Source organism: Phalacrocorax aristotelis, chromosome 3 (genome assembly GCF_949628215.1).
Source record: "Phalacrocorax aristotelis chromosome 3, bGulAri2.1, whole genome shotgun sequence".
In the NCBI taxonomy this organism is placed as follows: domain Eukaryota; kingdom Metazoa; phylum Chordata; class Aves; order Suliformes; family Phalacrocoracidae; genus Phalacrocorax; species Phalacrocorax aristotelis.
The window spans coordinates 24,521,423-24,542,953 of NC_134278.1; the positions used below are offsets into that span (position 1 = coordinate 24,521,423).

At 35.2% G+C, this 21,531-nt stretch overlaps 1 protein-coding gene across 1 annotated transcript in view; it reads right to left on the reverse strand.

Moving 5' to 3' along the window:
• CSMD1 (CUB and Sushi multiple domains 1) overlaps nt 1-21,531 on the reverse strand; it is a 1,237,849-nt gene that overhangs the window by 161,267 nt on the left and 1,055,051 nt on the right. Inside the window, exons 37-39 of the mRNA XM_075086937.1 lie at nt 19,422-19,526; nt 8,575-8,693; nt 3,133-3,202 (exon numbers count right to left, since the gene is read on the reverse strand). Coding sequence (XP_074943038.1) covers nt 3,133-3,202; nt 8,575-8,693; nt 19,422-19,526 — 294 coding nt within the window. The remainder of the gene's footprint in view (nt 1-3,132; nt 3,203-8,574; nt 8,694-19,421; nt 19,527-21,531) is intronic.

Below are 21,531 nucleotides of genomic sequence, written 5' to 3' on the forward strand. Positions count from 1 at the left end.
ACTGAAAATGTGGAATGTGTAGTTGCACATATAAACTGGGTAACCCATTGTTTCAGATTGACAGTTATGGTTAAAAATACCTGCTGCTATGATGAGATAGGCTTCATAATCAGAGGAAAAAATTTGGAATTAAACAGAATTATGACAGTGCTTCCCATAATATCCTCACAGGCAAGCTAAGGAAGTGTGGATTAGATGGGTGGACAGTGAGGTGGATAGAGAACTGGCTGAACAATAAAGCTCAGAGGGTCGTGATCAATGGGGCAGAGTCTGATTGGAGGCCCGTAACTAGTGGTGTTCCCCAGGGGTCTGTGCTGGGTCCAGTCCTGTTCAACATATTCATCAATGACCTGGATGAAGGGGTAGAGTGCCCCCTCAGCAAGTTCGCTGATGATACCAAGCTGGGAGGAGTGGCTGGTGCACCAGAAGGCTGTGCTGCCATTCAGTGAGACCTGAACAGGCTGGAGAGCTGGGCAAAGGGGAGTATGATGAAATTCAACAAGAGCAAGTGCAAGGTCCTGCACCTGAGGAGGAACAACCCCATGCACCAGTACAGGCTGGGGGCTGAACTACTGCAAAGCAGCTCTGTTGAGAAGGACTTGGGAGTGCTGGTGGACAGCAAGGTGGCCATGAGCCAACAATGTGCCCTTGTGGTGAAGAAGGCCAATAGTATCCTGGGATGCACTAAAAGGAGTGTGGCCAGCATGTCGAAGGAGGTTATCCTCCCCCTCTACTCCACCCTGGTGAGACTACATTTGGAGTACTGTGTCCAGTTCTTGGCCCCCCAGTTTAAGAAGGACAGGTAACTGCTCAAGCAACTCCAGTGGAGAGCTACCAAGATGATCATGGGACTGGAGTATCTCCCTTATGAGGAAAGGCTGAGAGACCTGGGTTTGTTTAGCCTGGAGAAGAGAAGAATGAGGGGGTATTTCATCAATACCTATAAATATGTAAAGGGTGGGTGTCAGGATGATGGGACTAGACCCTTTTCAGTGGTACCCAATGATAGGCCAAGGGTCAATGAGCACAAGTCAGAACACAGGAAGTTCCACCTCAATGTGAGGAAAAACTTCTTTCCAGTGAGGGTGCCAGAGCAGTGGAACAGGCTGCCCAGGGAGGTTATGAAGTCTCCTTCCCTGGAGACATTGAAAACCCGCCTGGACACGGTCCTGTGCCCCCTACTCTGTGTGTGCCTGCTCAAGCAGGGGGGTTGGACGAGATGATTTCTAGAGGGCCCTTCCAACCCCTACCATTCTGTGATTCTCTGATTCCATGACACTGATCCATGGTGCAGCTGCAGATAATATATACACTTAAACCCCCACTTGAGTTTAAAACAAACAATAAAAACCCCACCACAGTTATTTCTTTAATTCAGAAGGGTATAGGCTAGCTGCATAACAGAATTATTCTTTGCTTGCTATACGTGTGCTATTCTTCAGCAAATTCATTTGTTTAGAGATTGAAAAGCCATTTGCATCATTTAAGATGACATAAAGCTAAACTATAAATATGAAGCAACTTGTAAAGAAGTAGCTAAGTTTACAACTTTGCTAGGACAATAATATGAAGGAAGAGTAACTTCAAGAAATCAAATTAAAATCTTGTAATTTATATTTATTTTTTGAGGAATCTCTACTTTAAAGCCTATGAGTCCTCATGCCATGTGTTACAGTGATATATTATCTGGGAACAGATTATGATACTGTGTGTTGTGATAATTGTACTGAAAAAAATGAAATAATCTACTGGTTAGATGACACAAGAAATTGAATCAAAATAGGAAAAAGGCCACTCAAATCTGAGAAATCAGTCTCAAATTTCTCAAATATCTCTACCTCCTTGCATTGTTAAATGCATTATTTAGTGAAAAGAACAGATTTTGGGTTGCTTTTCTAGAAAGATCAACATTTTAAGGGTTGGAGTTGGGGGGGTTGTCATATTTTAAAGGTTTGTTTATTTTCTTGATGGTATTTTAGCTTCCAGGACAGCAAAATTTCATGAACTAAAAGGAAAAAAAAGAAATCAGTGAGCACACTGTTTGCAAATAGGAACTAGATTTACTATAAAAGTTGAAACATAAGATTAGCACAAAAGCCCACCCAAACCCCAAAATACACCTTTCTGAATAGAATAAATTTTCCATTTCTAAAATTGATTTGAAGGAACTACACTGCTTTCGTATTAATCAGAAGTCACTGCTTCTGTCGAAGCTGACAACTCAAAATAATATATAGGCCCAACTGGACAAGGAATCTTTAAAACCATTTCACGTTAATATTGCTCAATATCATCCCAATCTTTTAAATTCCTCTTAGATATGAAGCTAAAAGGAATAGCTTTTGCTGACTGAATGTAGTTAAAAGTATTCACTGAACAATGTATTTCAAAGCTGAAGTGACAGAATGTTATGATGGAGCTGTGCTGCTCCCCCCTGCACTCCTGCTTTTTCTTGAAATATGCAAGCCAAAAGATGCCAGAATCTTGACTCTCTTAAACTTTGTTTAATCAAGAAACAATCCAGCAGAACAAGTTTATTATCTGCACAGAGAAAACTCAGATCTGTTGGGTAAGGTTTTAGTGTGCTTAAAAGGGAAATACTTTTTAGCTTTGTTTTTTAAGCCATATTTGTTTAAGAACTTTCTCAGATTAAAGGAGCCAGCATTTCCTGGATCCGTAAAACTCTTTTTCAATCTACCGCCCTTGAAGGCTTGGCTTCAGAGCTGCTTTGTGCTGCAGATAGACTGCCTGCTTCTTTGAGAAGTCTCCTCTGCTCCCTGAAAGACCTTGTTCTTGAGAAGGTTCTCCAAGCTGAGCATGCTGCAAAAGGAATGTGTTAACTTCCTCTCCCTTCTGAATAAGATTCAGCCTGATTCAAAGAAGACTATTCAGGACAAGCTAAACATCTGGGTTTCCTCATTTGCCCCCTCTCATAATATTTTTAAAAATAGCATATACAATATATTTAAAGAAAAAAAATTGTAATTTTTCCATATTTCATAGACACAAACGGAAAACTCAAAGAAGTTTTGACTGAAACAGAATTAAGTGAAGGAACAATAGGCATGACAAAGCCAGGAGTTTCTTCTGACTGATGTTCAAAACACACTGAAATAAAGTAAATATCCATACCAATGCAGAGAGGAGATGGATAGTTCCAGCGTCGAACCGTTCCTGGCATACAAGAAATATGAGAACGTCCCTGTTTGGAAAGGGCAAAATATTAGATTATGGATACTTATTATGGGATTTTCCGGGAAGGCAGAGCTACAGACGACCTCCTGGATCGTCTTATCTGTGTCTTTTCTTTTCTTCTATCAACCAGCTGCATTATAATTACTTTTATGAATTTGTTAAACTCTATTTTCACATACTTTAGGTTTTATATTCTTGTTTTTCTATTTACTGGATAAATGTTCTAAAACACCCTTCCTTTGTTAATTTGAAAACCTCTTCGCATTTTTGACTAAATATAAAGCTGGTTACAAGACAGAAGCAGCTGACTACATGCATTCATATGGTCAAATTGGTTCATTCCCTCTTTGAGTACCAGGGTTCTCATCCACAGTATAAGCGTACTAGTTCATTTACAGGCTGCAATCTGGAGTGAATCAACCATTGCTCTGTGTAGTACACAACCAGAAAGGGATTTGTTCCACATCTGCTTGCTACAGACGGTATGGACGTGGACCATGCTAAGACAGTCACCCACAATTACCAGCAGGCCTTGAACTCTCACATGGCCTCACAACATGACCCACTGCATACATGCAACATCTTGGCAGACAGCTATAAAAGTACAAGTGCCTCTTTATTTAGCTGTCATGTTTAATTTACTCTGCCTATTTTTAAGAAACATCATAAGAACCAAGCAGAATCATGTGCTAGCTGGAAGTGACCTGCAAAGCCTATTCCCACATACTTCAGAGTGGCTGCCTAGGACCAACTGCAAAATGCTCCCAACTTTTCTTGCACTGGTAACAGTTCAAGCTGAAAACGTAACAGTAGTGCAGACAAAACCCTTTTTTTGCCAATTCTGTTCTCTGAGGATCTCAGGTTATGAGTTCTGCTGTTGGAATGTGAAAGCTGAATAAACTGGCAGGAGTGAGAGAGTCTGATACAAAGACTGAGACATGGGACTGAGAGCAAGGTGTAGTTCCTGCTTTAACCATTTGGATATACAGACTTGGACAAGTCACTCAACATCTATTGTTTATTTTTATTAAGTGTATTAAGAGTCTAATATTTAGCAAGGTAGCACATTTTATCAATATTTTATGAAGACTTATTTAAATATTATTTGTCCATAGCAATCAAATTCACATTAAAAAAAAAAAAGGTAGAATAAGTAAGATAGAGTAAAGGAAAATCCATTTGATGAAATTACTTCTGCATCATTTAATATGTTTACAAAAAAGAAACTACACACACTATCTTTAATAAAGTTCATATAGAATTGTATGGAATAAAACTACTTTAATTAATAATTTAGTTAAGTATATCTAGACAATCAGCTTCTGAAAGACAGAGAGAAGCATTTCCAAAAAATGGCTTGGAGAGAAAAAAAATCAGCTTTCATTAAAATTAATTAATTAAAAACTAAATTAGTGTTTTACTTATAAAAATACTACAAATTGATAATTCAATAACATACTTTTTTTTAAGAAAGCAACCTTTTTATGTTAAAGGAAAAATGTACATGCACTTACTGTGTCATCTTAGTTACTTGTAAAATGAATGAGGTTTTGAATAATTTACTTAATGCAATATTCCCTCTTTTATTTTATTCTCTCTTAGTCTTGTATGATTGCATGTCTCTGATGTGAGTCAGAGGGAAGCCATAATTTAACTACCACATTCAGGAAAAAAAAGTAAAATGGCCTATAAAAGATCTTTTGAAAAATACAATGAAATGATTCCTCTGGCTTCAAGCCTCTTCCCAACAAGAGCACACTCTGATTTCAGTCTTTTAAAGTCCCCTCCTGGGGGGAGACACTTAATCCTACAGCTAGCAATTACCTTTCTTATGCATCTCCAGGTAGTAGTTTGAGCTCTATGACTTTTCTGGTAAGTCTCAATTATAAACTAATCCACACCTGATTGTTATTGCTAGCTGTGAATATGTTCTCTAAAGACTGAGGGTAAATTCACAGCTAGACTGAAGAAAAAAAACCCAAAACTACAAAAGTAAAACCCCAGATCTTCAGTTATGCTGATCTATACTTGCTGAACAGCAAATATACTGTGCCTCATAGAACCTTATTTTAATTATTATTCCTTTTTAATCTAAAGCCATTTTTACTTGTCTTGTCTGAGCAACATACTATACATACATGTGTATACACTTTCTTACAGCAGAGTCCACACAGTGTAGAAATCCTCATTAATATTTTCAAAAATTCATACTCTCTTCTATTGAATTTGGATACTGGAGGTCTTGTCTTTTACACTTTAGACAAGATAAGGAAAGTATTTTTTATAAAAGTCAGATTCTACAGTTAGGATTAAATTTATATATGTATGGAAATAGAGGTAAGAAGTACAGTTAAGGAAGCACATGCTATGCAATTTTAAGCAAGTATTTAATCATAGAATCCCTGTAAGTATAGAAACAAAAGTGCAGTTAGTCATATTCAAGGACTACAGAAAAGACCTGCATAGACAAAAGATGTGCGGTTTTGTGATACTCATATACATAGTGTATTAAAGTTTAGCATTAATACAGGTCAGTTTCTTATGTGCAGATCTCTTCATCACAAATACATGGTTGTTTTATGCTAATACTGTATTTATGAACTCACATTTCTGGTGTTCTTTTTCTAAGTAAAAATAGATTCAAAGCATCAGTTCAGGGTTAACAATGTGTATCTTCAAAAGGTTTCCTGTACTCATTCCAGCTACATCTGAAGTATTCATATTCTACTGTTATCACTCCACCTCAGTATTTGAGCAACGTTGTTTTAAGTATGGACAGAAAATTCAATGATGCTGTATCTTGAGGGTTTATCTATTTCTAATCAATGTCATAAAAATAGAATCATCCCCTTTTTTCATATGCAAAATTCAGACATTTCAGAGTTGAAAAAGTAGGGAGAGAAGACAGTGCAATATGATGGGCAATACAAGTAGCAGTCACCCCACCAAACCTAAGCAGTTTAAAGATAGATACCTGTGTTAACCTTTTGATATCCTAATCAGTGAAGAAAGACCATATGTTCTTCAGAGTAAGGTACCTGTCCTAACACAAAACCTTAGTGTGAATCAGCCCTTGGAGGTGTGTGACTGTTTATCTCTAGAATCACAATGAGAGCTGATTGAGATTAGATGGCTGACTTTTAGATGGAATAAATTGGATTAGATGCTATTTCATCTCCAGAGGAAACAGTTAGCATAGGGTAAGTTTTTCACTTTTTTTCTGTTAGAACACTGCTGTAGGCTTACCCAACACCCAGATGCTCACCTCTGTATATTTCAATCTTAATGGCTCAGAAGCAGTGGTATGGCTCAGCAATAAGGGGCTAAGCACCTATTGGCAATTAGATGAACAGCACTTATATGGCAGCTCTGCCAGCACCCTGATCAGATCCTGATCCTTTCATCATAGGGTGGAACTGAATAAAAATATATAAATAACTCCACAGAGCTTTTCTACAAATATAAGAACATATAAACCACATCTGTACTAGTGGAAGTGCTTGGGCTTGTTTTCTAGCCTTGAGGTCAAATGCACATTCTTTTGCATCTACCTCCTTTACGTTTTACTTCCAAATTTACCTCCAGAGCAAAGTGTCATGATACAAACTGCCTATAAGGAAAAGTCTCTGGCTTGTGCTAATTACTGAGCTGTGATAATCCACCTAGGCCAAAACCATGCCAGCACACCATTCTAACAAACTAATAGCACTGAAGATCAAATTTCAATTCCCATACCTTTGCCTTGGCTATAGCAATATATCAGTATATCAGTATATATATCAATATATCAGTAGGGTATGGCATTTTATCATATACTACTTTGAAATAGAAAAAGGTTAATGGTTCGTTAGCAGTCTTTAAATGGAAGTCAGAATCTATTTGGGACTCAAGCTTTAATGACAGCCTGTCCTTCTGAAGGGACCATATAATAAAAACATGATAGCAAGTCTTGTATGTCTCTTATTTTCTTACTGACATTAGTGCTACCTACAAAGGATACTGTTAAGGGAAAGATGAAATAGAGAAAATAAAGTCCAAAAGTTAAAGGTTTTAAGCCCATAGGTATTTTTAAAATAATATTAAATTCCCCTTGCCTGGAAAGGGAAAAACTGAAGTAGTTTATATATGAACCATCAGCTGGCTTGTAAGTAATCCTTGAACCATTAAATGAGCAGCGAGTGCTCAGGATGGGTACAGTAGGCTTTATTGTGCACAAGTCTTGAATCTTTTCTAGGATACAAGTATGACAGAATCTTTTTTGCTATGGATATGGGATGCTTCTGATACAGGCTGTTTCAAGTCATGCTATAAATGTAAAGAGCATAGATTAGGTTAAAAACCGTGACCCTGTATCTGTAATACGTGACTGAAAAGGTAAGCATATTGTTGATCACCTGGAGAGACTTTTCAAGTGCAGGTGTTCCCACATCTAGCCTAGAGATAAGATAGTCAGTTTGAATCCTTTACGAATTTTAGGAAAAAGATAAGGAATACTGACACCAAAAAATAAGCCTATGTATGCTGATGGAGCGCTGAATTGGCAAACATCATCTAGGGAGCCATGACTGTCCTTCTCTGGAGCAGAAGTTGTAATGCTTTGCTTTCTCTGATAGAGTGGTATGCTTTTACATTGTCTTGAGTGGGACTTATTACCACCCAAAAGATTCTAAACTCATATGTTTTCAATGTGTCGCACCAGTGGTGGATTACATGTAAATGAATTAGAGGAAATAATGAGGGAAGAAAAAAGCTTTCAGTCTTAGTTTTACATAGTGCTGTGACATTTATAAACAGCAGCTAAATAACGTTTCTACAATGGGAAACTAAACCAGTGTGTGAACAGTGAACATCCCCAGTCTGTGAACTAAATTGTAGTATTTCTTTCCTAGCAAGATTGTTAAGAGTAGATTTAGCATGAATAAAATTTGCTTTAGAAACTAAATTGAACAATTTCGGAGCAGAACATGAAATCCCATGATGTATTTCCACCACTGTGGTTAAAATTTCACCTACAGGAACCACTTCCAAAAATGGAAAACCACTGTACAGTTTCAATAAGCATAGTACTAAAATAATTTTCTAGAGAAAACATTCTAACTATGCTATTTCCTCGTCCACCTTGATGGTTTTTACTGCTCAATGATATGTTAATCTAAGACAAGATTTTCCAGCCCAGTTTTACTGAGGGCCAGACAATGCTACACATTCATAGCTTTATAACGTGGGAGTACTCACATAGGCTCCACTTAAACCACCTTTATGGATACACTACAGACTCTTCATTAAAATAGGTTTTTGGTGGGTCTATTGTCATTTTTTTTTTTTTTTTGCAATTATTCCACAGTGTATAATTCGAAGAAAAAAGAAAGAAAGAAATACCTGTAATGTATATCCTGGCTCACACTGAAATGACAAAACATCATTCACCATATATCTATCTCCTGATTTGATCCCATTGCTAGGAATTACTGGTTCTGGACAGGCAGCAAGGCCTACAGCTGAGGAAAGTAAACACAAAGATTGAAAAAACATAGATAAGTGGAAAACAGTTCTTCATTGATGTTCTCTGCTCTAATGAATTCTTTCTGCAGCACTGGGATTTTTAAGAGAACATTAAATAAATTTTATTTCAATATTAAACTGAAATTTTGTTTAAAACACAGAATTTTTCAGAACAGCCCTGCAGAATACAAGAAGTATGACTGAAACACAAAGATTATATACTGTGACTGTAGCAATTACTATGTCATGTTGCTATTACATATTATGCCATTTTATTATCTTCAACTGGTATGGTAATCGTAGTATATTAAACAGACTTCTTTTTTCTTTCTTATCTTCGTGAAGGAAATGGAGAGAGAAGGAGGGAATACACTTTAAGTATAGTCTCTCTTTTCAACAATAGGTGAGCAGAACTACTGAGGCTAGGTGGCAGAGCCTTTTGGAACAGCAGCTAAAGGCCAAGGGTATTCCTTATGTTTAGACAATTCCACTGACTATAAAGAAGTTCAGACATCTGAAATTTAGTACTCTTAACCCAAAACTAAATCTTTGCAAAGGTGTGACAGAACAGTCTGTTCTTACTATTTTTAAGCCGGATATTAGAAAACAGATTAATTTTACAAAGACTCTCCGTGTTTAGTAATTTCACAAATATATTCACCTAAATTTGGCCACCTGAAGCACTAGCTTCTGCTTTTTGCCAACTGCATATCACTCTTTTTTTTTTTTCCTTGTGTGTTTATCTAAGGAGTTTTTTAGTCAATACAACTTAAAATTAAATATAAAATAAAATATTCCAAATTAATAAGACACTTGAGAAGCTGCTGATTTGATTCAATAATTCTGTGCTTTTAAGATTTTCTTTGCTAACAGAAGGACCAGCAAAATTAGTTCATCAGTTTATGATTGGACAGCAGAATCTCATTCCCTTTGTAAAATTAAAAACTTCCTTTGAAATCAAAAATCAATTTAAAATGTATAATCTTAATTGTGAAGTCAGTCATTAATTAGTTATTACTGAAATATAAATTTGTAACTGTTATATTTTATTAAAATATGATGTGTAAAAGCCAGAACAGAATAGAAATTATTTTAACAATGTGTAAGAACAGACCTTTAGAATTTATTAGCATAAAACTCTGTAAAAATCAGACAAAAATAATACTTTCCTGAATGTGATAGTTTGTCCTTTAGTTCCCTTGTTTGAAAAAATAACTGACTCAATACTACAATTCTCCCTGTCTTCTTATGAAATCTAACCCCTTTGGTGACAGTAGGTGCAACTTGACAGAGTGTTTAGCACAGAAATTACATGATATTTCACTTTTCTCTGATATCTGACATTTTGGAGTCTGTTGTTCCAGATGGTTCATTATGAAACAATATCTGGTATTATTCATTGAGACCCTAGTCTTTCTACAGGAATACAATTTTCTTTCAGATAATGCTGTTTGTACATTTTGATATACAGGGTTTTAACTTTATGCCCTAAACCTTTATGTATCTACTTTTCATCACTCAAATATATATGCCTTACAAATCTTAAATACACACATAAGAATTTTGTGTTTCCCACTTCACCCTTTTCCAGTCAGTTTTTTGCAGCTCAAGATTTAGTTGAAGTAAATATATTATTCTTAATGAAGGACATAGAAGTTTGAAATAGCTTTTACACTTTCACCTGAAATAGTAATTTTTTTTTTTTCTATCCTGGAAATATGTTCCATAATCCTGTACATTCTTTCTGTGTCCTGTGCCCTTGAGTCTCACTGCATTTCACTGCCATCCTAATGCAAGCCATTCTAATGCTGAGTGACAGCTACCAAGGTATGAAGTAAAGCCTTCATAACAAGTGATGCAAGAGTTATTAAACTAAATATTTTCTAATGAGCACGTAAAGAATTATTTAATTATTGCAAGCTGCAGGATCTCCCTGAAATAGTTCCTTTGTGTACTGGAAAGTATAATTTAGGAAAATATCTAAACATACTTTAAAGATTTTCACTAACTTCTACCACAGAATCTACAAATTTTGGTGTTCTACAAATATCATCACCTTTCAAATGCGGCGACTTCATGTGGTCACTGGGGACTTCATTTGTGGCCATTATGTGGAACTGCAATCTTCCAAATAGGCATGAGGATATCATCATTAACTTCAACAGTTTTGCTTTTGTTGCAGTTTTCTAGTATCATTCTTTTGGTGAACCACTCTGTATTCCACAGTACAATAAATGTATCTACGTCTGGGAAATTTCTTTGAATATAGGTACTAAATAGCTGCGATCTGCATCCACACAAACTGTCTGTTTGCTCCAGCATTAAGTGAAGGGTAATGTCTTATTTAAATAATGCAATCTACAGTATATAAGCTATTGTTTATTGATTTGAGAATGCAGTGTTCAGACATAACTTAAGCAAACCAAGCCTTATTTCTGCATTTCCTTACCCTTGAATAGAAAATAAATGTTAAAAGCCCTGCTCCAAACTCACCATTATTGAATGAATAAGCACCTAAAAAAGACATTGTGACTAAATTGCTTACAGATAGCAATGTACTTGCTGAATTCTGTGAAGATAAATTTGATGTTCACTTCCTGTCTTCAAGAATTTTATATTTTGGTTGAACTCAGCATTCCTGTGTGTTGAGAGTTACAAGCCTGCAGTCTTAGATCTGTATGAATAAAGTCACTTTTGCAGATTTTTCTGAGTCACAGAAACAGTTTTATAAGTTACTGCATAGCAATACTATTAATGTGCTTGTCATATAGCTCCTTCTATCATTAGTTAAATAGCATACAGAATTTAAATAGACTATGATCAAAAGAAAATCTTCAAAGTAATTTTCTGTGCAACTGCTAGATACGGTATTACGCTATGTATTTTATCTGTTACATCATTACAGATAAATTTAAATGATTACTGATTCTAATAACCCGGTAAAAACTTTCTCTTTCTGCTAGCTGCTTATATTTTGTATAATACTTTGTGTATACTGCTTCTTTGGTCTGATGATACAACTTATGATATAGGATATTCTATCAGGATATCACAAAACACTATGCAAAACCCACTTATAATTTACTTTATTTGGTACACCTGATATTAAGAAGAAATGTTACCTCCCCAAAAGCAAAGAGGAAGTTGAAAACAGAGTCAAATATTATCCTCACTTTCTAATCATTACATAATACTAGCCTAGTTTAGTTAGATAACTAGTTTAGTTAGAACTGGTCTGATAATCTAAGGAATGCTTGAGAAAAAGCAAACAAATTCTAATATCCAGGGACAAACTAGATAACTTAAGTATTCAGAGACTCAGAAATACATTACACTAGATTGTATGTGAACAGTCAGTAATAAAGGGAAAACATGTTAAATGTCAAGTCCAAGCAATCAAAAAAGGACAAGGATTGCTCAGTGCATGCTCTTCAGAGCTCAGCTTCTGCTATGCAGTACAAGAGAGAACACATCAATGTCAGGAATGATAACCCTCTCCCTGACCTTCTTCCACTTACTGCCTGCTAAACATTTTCTTGGCTCTGCTGTGGCATAAGACAAATATGCCTCACTTCCATAATTATATACATGCCTACAGTTACCTCAGAATCTGACCAAACATCACTACCATTGCTGGCAGAAAGAAAATCCTTGCTGGCATATCTGACAATGTGAATGCCCATTAGTGTCCATTTCAGAAAGCTGCAAACTGAACAACTGAACAAGAATTTCCTGACAGTTTGACCAAAAGTCATCAGGCTCTCTTTTTTTAATCCTTCCCTCCCACCTCTTTGTGGCTAACTGAAACATATTGCTCTTTATTATATTACAAACATCAAGCTGGAGTGAATTGTTCTTTCAGTTTTGATGATGGTGTATATCAAAACTCAAGCTGCCTCTTCCAAAACTGCGTGCTTCAGACACCAGCCCAGAAAATGCATTTATCTCAGTGAATTACTGCAAGAGTGGTCAGATTCATGTCAATAGCTAGTAAGCTGTATAGACATACTGATAGGATCAGGACCTGCTAAATTAAAAATGGCACATTTATGATTCACACCCACTTTAATACAGGGAAACAGAAAAGATTGCTGCACTGAAGAGCTGCATTAAAGATCAAATTGCATGAAAGATCTTAACTGGACCTACAACAAACAACAGGCTGCTTGAAGGAATACATTTTCTTCTCTGCATTGTCCTTTAGTCCCTTTACCAATGAATCCATTATTTCAGCTGCTGAAAACTTTGAGCACTTGAAAACATGTGATAGAGAAGCTTCAGAAGAAGAGAGAGTAATTAAAAGTAAGCTTATGCTCTCACACGTTACATTATCTTGGTATAGTGGTAAAACAAAAGCTTACCAAAATAATGATACTGAATTGTGCCATATATCCTAATTCAAGGTAATAAGGCTAAATGACACTATTAAAATTCTGATTGCATAAAACAGGGTTTTTACTGAAATATTTTAATTTTGTTTGCTACATTTGGATATATTCACACATACTTAGAGACATTTGTGGCTTAAACTTACATGTCTATATTCATTATATATTTTGTTCTTACTAAATCAATCCTGACTTCAACTGAGAGGTTCAAGTAGCATGCTGTATGAGCAAACACTCATTATTTCCAGACTTTTTTTGTTTGCTTGTATATTAAAGAAAATATTGAAACTACTACTGAGTTAATAAATTAGATTTTAAGACCAAGCTTGAAACATCAGTGCCCACAAATGCAACTGAATTAAACAGACACATTTCTAAACCACAGCATTTGGATAGTTGTTTCCTTTGTTCATTAAGATTAAAAGGAATTCAATCAAATAGCAGGAATATTTATTCCTCCTACTGTTGTACATAGTGGAAGTTGAACAAAGCACATTTTGATTGGACTTGCTGGTGGCTGTGAAAATAATTGTTATTTATTCTACCACAGTCTGGGGATTAATTTATATGATTAATTTCTGTCTTTTTCTACAGTTCTGTTGCATATTTTTGCTGCTTTGTTCCTTATTATAGGTTACTGCAACCAGTTTAACACCTACAACTCTTCTGAAATGACAAGAAACAATGCCACACAGTGGCTTTTGATAATACTTACAATTGTGTTATGACCAGAATGAAATTTTTCAAAGGCACTGACCAGTTATTTCTTTTAATTTGAGTGACTTTGTGTATCTGACTTTAAAAAAAAACCACAAACACAAAACAAAACCAAAACCAAACCAAAACAAAACACAAAACCCAACAAAACAAAGGAAAAAGCCTATGTAAATCATCAATTTGACTGTAGCATAGAAATAGAGTATAAACACTCAGCTTGTACAACCAACTCATACTTACATTCTTGATGCCTAACATAAAAACATAATAAAGCAAATGACAAAATTATATTTTTCACCCAAAGGCTTGTGTGTGTTTGAAGGCTACAAGGGAAATGTGCACTGCCTAGGTTAGGCATGAACTTAGATTTGCAGGAGCAGACTGCCCAGATCCTTCCCATGAAAATAAAGATACATATAGGAAGAACCCACAAATGGAGAGAGCAAGAGAAAGACACATTGCTAAAAGGAAGACAAATCTTCAAGAAATAAAACAATATTTATTCAATTATTTAAATTATATTGAAATATTTAGGATTAAAATAAGCTGTCCTCAGTAGCTGAAGATTTTTAAAGTTATTTATGAAGTCCTATAAAGTTACTTTAAACCAGCAATATACAGTGTGGAATAAATGTGATCAAATGATAGCAAACAATGTATTTTACTGAAATAAAGCTGTTTTCCCTAACATATTGATGTAAAACCAGGTGTACTTATAATATTTTCACTGGTGAAAACATCTTTTGAAGTTGAAACTCTTATCCATTTATTCTAAAATAGTAAGATGATGTACAATTTCTATTCTAGAGAAATAATTTCTATTCTGGATACATAATTTAGTAGTGATTTAAGGATACTCTCTTCTGTTGCTTCTTGCTCCTTGGAATTTCTTCTGGGATGAAGGGAGTGTTCCTAAGTGATCCTCATTTCCTAATGTCATTATGAAGACTTTTTTCATATAATGACATCAGGGGTCTGCAGGATTCCAGAATGGCTAGTTTAGATCAGCTTTACCTACTACTCTAATTTGAAATGCATGCAGAGATAAGACTAGATGAAACAGTATTAGGACCACTTTGTCTCTCATACCCCAGATGATTCAAGATCTAAAGTTTTTTGAACTTGATGTGATCAGCAGCTTATTGTGAATTGGCATTTTTCTGGTAATATCTAGAGTTTGAAAGCTGATTGTCTTCACTGTAATTCCTAAAGGTCTTCTCACTAAAGAAGGAATTATATAAAAGTGTAAGGCCATCCCTTCACTGTTCCAGGACTAACACTCTCTTACCTACTGGGCATTTGCATAGGAAACATTTTAGTGGTTTTAGTTCTGGTAATTCATAATTCTTGTTAATCAAGGAACAATCAATACACAACAACTTTAATTGTACTTCCTGTTTGTGTAATATTTTCTATTCATCCTCAAAAGACTTAAAACAAAGCTCACTTACTTAAATAATTTTCTTGAAATGTTTTAGGATTAATCACTAAGCCTGGTTCCCAGATTAAAATAAGGCAAAAAAAAAAAAAATTCAATACAAAATGAACTGTGAAAAGAGGATCTGCAATATTTTCACCTTATGAAAATCATTACAGCTTTCTCAATCTTAAAGACAAATAGCTTTTTCCCTTTCCAAAATATTTATATCTGAAACCGTATTAAAGGATCTAGTGTCCTCTGATGCATACATATAATTACAATTAATGCTAACTGGGAACTATGTACATGTAGAAGGAGAAGAGAACTCTAAGACTGTAAACCATGAGGGGTGTAGGTAGCTATGAAGTTTGGTATTTTGGTTTATTGTTCTGGAAAATAAAATTAAGTCATGATCTCTGTGGATTTCCCTGAAATACAATGAAAAATCAGAACTACTGTGAGTTTTTATTGTTAGTTCTGACTGACAGCAATTGATTACTCAGGAAAGCAACTTAATAAACAAATCCATTCCCCTACCTTGAAAGGGTAGGAACTATATAGAATTACAATTGGATTCATAAAAGCATTACTCAAATACTAAAAGAACCATAGCTATACATTAAATACTTCCAATACAACCATTAATAAATTTCAACCAAGGTCACAGAAAACGCATCAATTTTCTATAGAAAAATACTTTAAAGAAGAACAAAATAACCTGCTTGAAAATGAAATAAAACCTGTGCCCACAAAGTTTAGATCTCTGAGGACTAGCTAAAATTTATTTTTTGGAGTCTTCCTTCTCTGTGAACTTTCTGTCTATCCATAGTTAAAACGTTATTAAATAACTAATTTTCTGCATCAACATTGCTGAAGTGCTACGCTGGAGATTTTTACAATACATAAATACATACTAATTCTAGCTTGCTTGCATGACTATATTATTGTCATTTACTATTATTCCTTTTTCTTTTCTTTTACAAAACTAAGGGACAGATTTTCAGCTCATATAAACTGGCATAATTCTGTTATTTTTTTAAATGAATCCGTACTGATAGTAACTCTTACTTATCAACAGTATTTCCCAGCAAGTTTGTGCTCTCTCTTCTTCTCTCTAGTTTAGTGTGTCCCCTCAGCTAGTTTTCTGATCAGAAAATGAAAGGGATGTTATATAAATCTTTCTGGAAATCTGTCATTCATCTTCGAAATCCACTCTTTTCCCATACTTTACTGAATATCCTTTTCTTGTGACTACATAAAATAAAGGAAAAGCACTACAATAAAAAGCAGAACTGATGAATGGAGAAGGCTTTTCTTACTGCTGAGTCCAGAATCCATTGCTCTTCCTCTGTCCTCAATAAAGACAAACTGAAAGAAGACAACAGAGTGGATTCCCACAAAGCAGCTACTGACAACTTACAAAAAGAAAGAAAGAAGGTCTTTGTTACCTGCAATGATTTGAACACAATTGCTGCTACTCAGAGAAATATCGCAGGGTATTTCAGCAAAGGAGACAAACTACTAAGCTGTCTTCTACAATTCCATTACAAACTTTAAAAACATATATTTGAACAAGAACTGAAAACCATGTACCCACTTAAGTATCATGACCAACTGCCTTCATTCTACGTACATACAAGTCCAGCTCTGTCCGTTAAATTAATAGATTAAATATAGCTCCCTGGCCTCACAACAGTGATGTTTTCTTTATACATCTGATCTTAGTACTCTACTACTTTTTACAAAATGTTTAATTATAAGCTGAACTTCAATGACTGACCATTTTTCCTGGTAATTAGAATGCTGATACAAATCCTGATACAGCTGCTTAGCTAGTCTTATTAAGTAGAACAGACACAAAAGTAGGTATTGAGGTCCTCCACCGTGACTACACAGACATTCAAATTTCTGCAAGAGGAAAGAATCAAACTTAGGCCTGTTATACTATAGCTGAATGTTACAGCTGCAAAGCACTTTATTTAGAAAGACTATGAATCTAGCCTTCCTTTTCCTTTGTTTTTGTCAAAAGTACCTGACGTTCTAACATAGCATTTCATGTTGAATGTTTTTTCCCAGACATCACACTTTTTTGTGTTTGCTTCTGTAAGACAACTCCTCAATAAAAGGACATTTTTATTCCAAATTTTAGATTGACTTCTGAACCAAAAGTATATATTTTTCCAGTGCTGCTTCAAACAATAGGTGAGAATTCATAATCAAACACTAGCAATATCTGCATCTTGTTAAATGGAAAAGTATTTCCTTCTGTGCTTCTTTCTTAATCTAAAAAGGTGACTGCTCAATATAAAACAGCAAATTCTTGCTGTGGGGATTTGCTCAGTTTATGTATTCAGAGACACACACAGATGTACTGTACTCCTGCTAGACCTGCAGAGACTGTATAGCCACATGAGAAAGGAAATTATTCTTTCCTGTCAGAATGTCAACAGAATAGTTAACTAAGCTCTGAATGCTGAATATTGCTACCTTGACCTGTACTGAGCTGCACTTCTGAAAAACCCTGGCATTGAAATATTGGAACTGCTGAAGTCAATAGATGCTTTACCAGAGCACAGTTGTGGGACTGGCAATTAGGAGACAAACAAAACCATAAATCCAAGAGACCTTGCATGCTCTCAAATACTTTTTACTTGTTAAGAGAATACATTTCTTTCAGGACTGACAGGGATAATGAAGCCAATACAGTAAAAGATAATAATTGAACTTCAAAATGTTCATTGTACAGCAACTACCTAGAATAAATTTGTACCTCTTTAGACTTCATATAAAATTATATTATCACTGCAGGTTAAGGCGAAAGGCTTTGGGAGGAAAACAGGCTGACCAATTGGGGAGAAGGGCTCCCCAGGCAAAAAAAGAGAACTTTGTCGAAATAGTAGATTCTAAAAAAATTCCTGCAGAAGTAAGTCATATTCTCATTCTACATCACAATTAGGATTATTATATTAAAAAAACCTCTACAATATGCTTGCATATAATTGCTTGAAACAAACAGGAAACTAAATTAAAACATAGGACTATCTTATGGATTGTGTTTATTTTAAAATATTCTTTATGAGACAAAAATCTTGTCTTTCAAAATTCTGTACATATTTATATTTTATACCATTTTTAATTTCAATCCTAAATAGAGCTTACTGAAGATCATTTATGTGTTTATTTACTTATGCGTACTTCTTAAAAAGGTGAAGAACAATATTAACATTTTTAGATATTAATATTGGAATGCATGTAGCACAAAACAATTCCATTTTCAAAAAAAATTCTTGAATGCCCTCTGTAAGAAAATAGAGCACATCCACATTCAAAAATTAAAAAGGAGTTACTCTGTGACTTTCATCAAAGCATTCATGAGACTGTTAACTTGTCATCATATTATTTTTTAAAGACTAGAATATTCTTAGCAGTAACTATTTCCAGTTAAAAGCAATACTATGCGAACACATGTGCTGAATTTACTATATTCTATAGTATTTAAAATTGTTGAGAGAGTTAATAATACAAACATGCATGTTTGAATTATATATGTTTATGTGAGGTAATCATTTGATATATTGCAGAATTTGCCATTAACCTTCTTAGGTTATTCTGCTCATACCACTGGTGATTTACCAAGATAACTGTAATGTTTTCTTGTAGCTCTGGGATTATAATGGTTTTTTTTTTAAATTACAGCAATTAGTTGAGGGAAAAGAATTTGAAAGAAAGGAAAGAATAGCAAGGAATAAATATATACATGTATAAATAGGGGAAAAAAAAAAGAATTATCTGTTCTGGCTTTATCTATTTCCAAACAGGGAAACTAACTCTTTATTTTTTTGTTACCTAAATTTCAGAACTAAGCTGAAATAAGTTGAATAAAACCCCACAGCTTAATTAAAGCCTGCATTTTTAAAATGCTGTTTTGAATTGGCAGGTTGATTTGTTATATGTTGCTGATTTGTGAAAGCAGGTTTTCAGCAATTTCAAATGTTGCTTTATTTAGAATTTCAGTTTAATAGATATCACTTATATTAGGTTCATGCTGAGTAGACTTTGGTAGTCGGGGAAGAAAAAAAAAAAAAACCAACACCAAAAACCAAAAGAAAAATATAGATATATAGAGAATATAGAATATAGATTTTCCTTTCCATATGCATGTTTTTCCTGAGAAATTTCTATAAAACAAGCAATCTTACTTTTGTATTCCAGGTGAAAACCAGCTGCTGCCACACTAATGTCAGAGTGAAAATGCAGGTAAAGTTGATTGGAGGTGCTATTCAACAATGCTGGAACAGTTGTACCTGGAAAAATAAAAGTTATGGAATAAACTGTTGCACGCTGATATATCAGAGTTTATATTGAAAAGACGTAACTAAGACTGAATCAGACAGGCTCATTTTCTTCTCATTATATGCATGGAAATTTCAAACATTCTGCCTTGTTTTCTCCTGAAACTGCAAGAAAATTTTGATTGCAAGTCAAGATACTAAGAGGCTATGTAAGTACAATCAAATAAGATCCCATCATGTTCAGATTAAACTTTACTAACTTGGATAGAAAAAAAAGAGGTGCAAACAAAAAAAAATCACGATTTGATTATGAGATCAAGCTCAGCTGCCATTTGACTTTTTTCCACATGTATAAAAACCCTGCAGTACAGAACAAAGCAGTCCAGATTTTCCTCTGTGTCCACTCCACACCTTCTTCCCACAATAATATTTCAACCACTTATCCTAATCCTAAGGGTATGACAGGAAATGAAGAAGCAGATGCAACACATTAAAAAAAAAAAAGACATACTAGCTTTATCTAATTAAAATAACTATAATAAAATGGTGTGCCTCTGACTTCAGTGTGCGTTACACAACAAGCTTATCACTGACCTTGGACACATTATTTGCCACTAGGGTTGCTAAGTCTGACACATATTTTTTTGTTACCACATGACTATCATGTAACTCATTCTATAGTCTAAAGCTGGAACATCTACTGAGGCTAAAAATGACATAGTTTTCTATCATTATCCTCAAAGACAGACAGTATCAAGTAGCTAATGAACTTCAACGGTGGTTGTATAAGAAATATTTTAATTTCCTGTGGGGCATTTGCTGTTTCTACAGTAACTGTGAGCAGTCTAGGTATGATCTTGAAACTCGGGTTTAGAAAGAAATGCTGGAAAGAATTATCTTCATAAGACTACAGTCTAAACCAGGAAATGGTAAATACTTTTAAAATCTAACTGTATTGAGCAAAATCTTGATACAAATGGTGAGCAGGTAAAAGATGACAAGTTGACCTTCAAAGAAGGTTTTACTGTCTGACATAGAAGCTCCAAATATGGAAATTCACAGAGAATACAGAGCATTCACATCACACAATACTTACCATAGAATACAGAAAATAGTGAAACATCTTCCTGGGGGGAGGACTTTTTATAGTATCCATATGAAATTTGAAATACATTTAAGGATGTTTAAGGTGCCTGTTCCGTATGCATGAGGATGTTGACTCAGAATGGATATACTCTTCATTGAACAAAATTGCTTTTCTGGCAGTTCTGTTCCTTTGTAGGATCTGCTAACATTTAACACCAGGCTTTTACTTCCTTAGAGGGTGATATTCAATAAGATGGGAAATTATATCCTATTGTACTGTGAGAAATAAATGAGGCTAGAATTTTTAATTCTCGTCATTATCACATTCAATGGCATAGTTCAGGCTGGCAGTCTGTCACAAGTGAGCTCCCCCAGGGATTAATACTGGTCCCCACACTGTTTCAACACCTTCATAAATGATCTGGTTGATGGAGTTGAAAGCACCCTCACCAAAATGCTAATGACACTAAACTGAGTGGTGAGATTGACATGTCAGCCATCTTACAGAGACATCTGGACAGCCTGAAACAGTGGACTAGCAAGAACAGTGTGAAGTTTAACAAAGACCAGTGAAAAGTCCTGCACCTGGATCAGAATAACCAAAGAGCCCCATACAGGCTAAGATCTTCGTGCCTGGGGAGCAGCCTTGCTGAAAGGGACCTGGGGCCCTAGTGCACAACAAGCTGAACATGTGTCAGCAGTGAACTGCTGCAGCAATGAAGACAAATCAGATCCTGGACTGCACCCAGAGGGGCATTAGTAACAGAGGTAGACATGTCATCATCCCACTCTACTCAGCGCTTGTCAGGCTGCACTTGGAGTACCATGTCCAGTTCTGGTCCCCACAGTTCAAGAAAGACACGGACAGACTGGAGAGGGTCCAAAGGAGGGCCATGAAGATGATCAAAGGGCTGGAGAACCTGCCCTATTA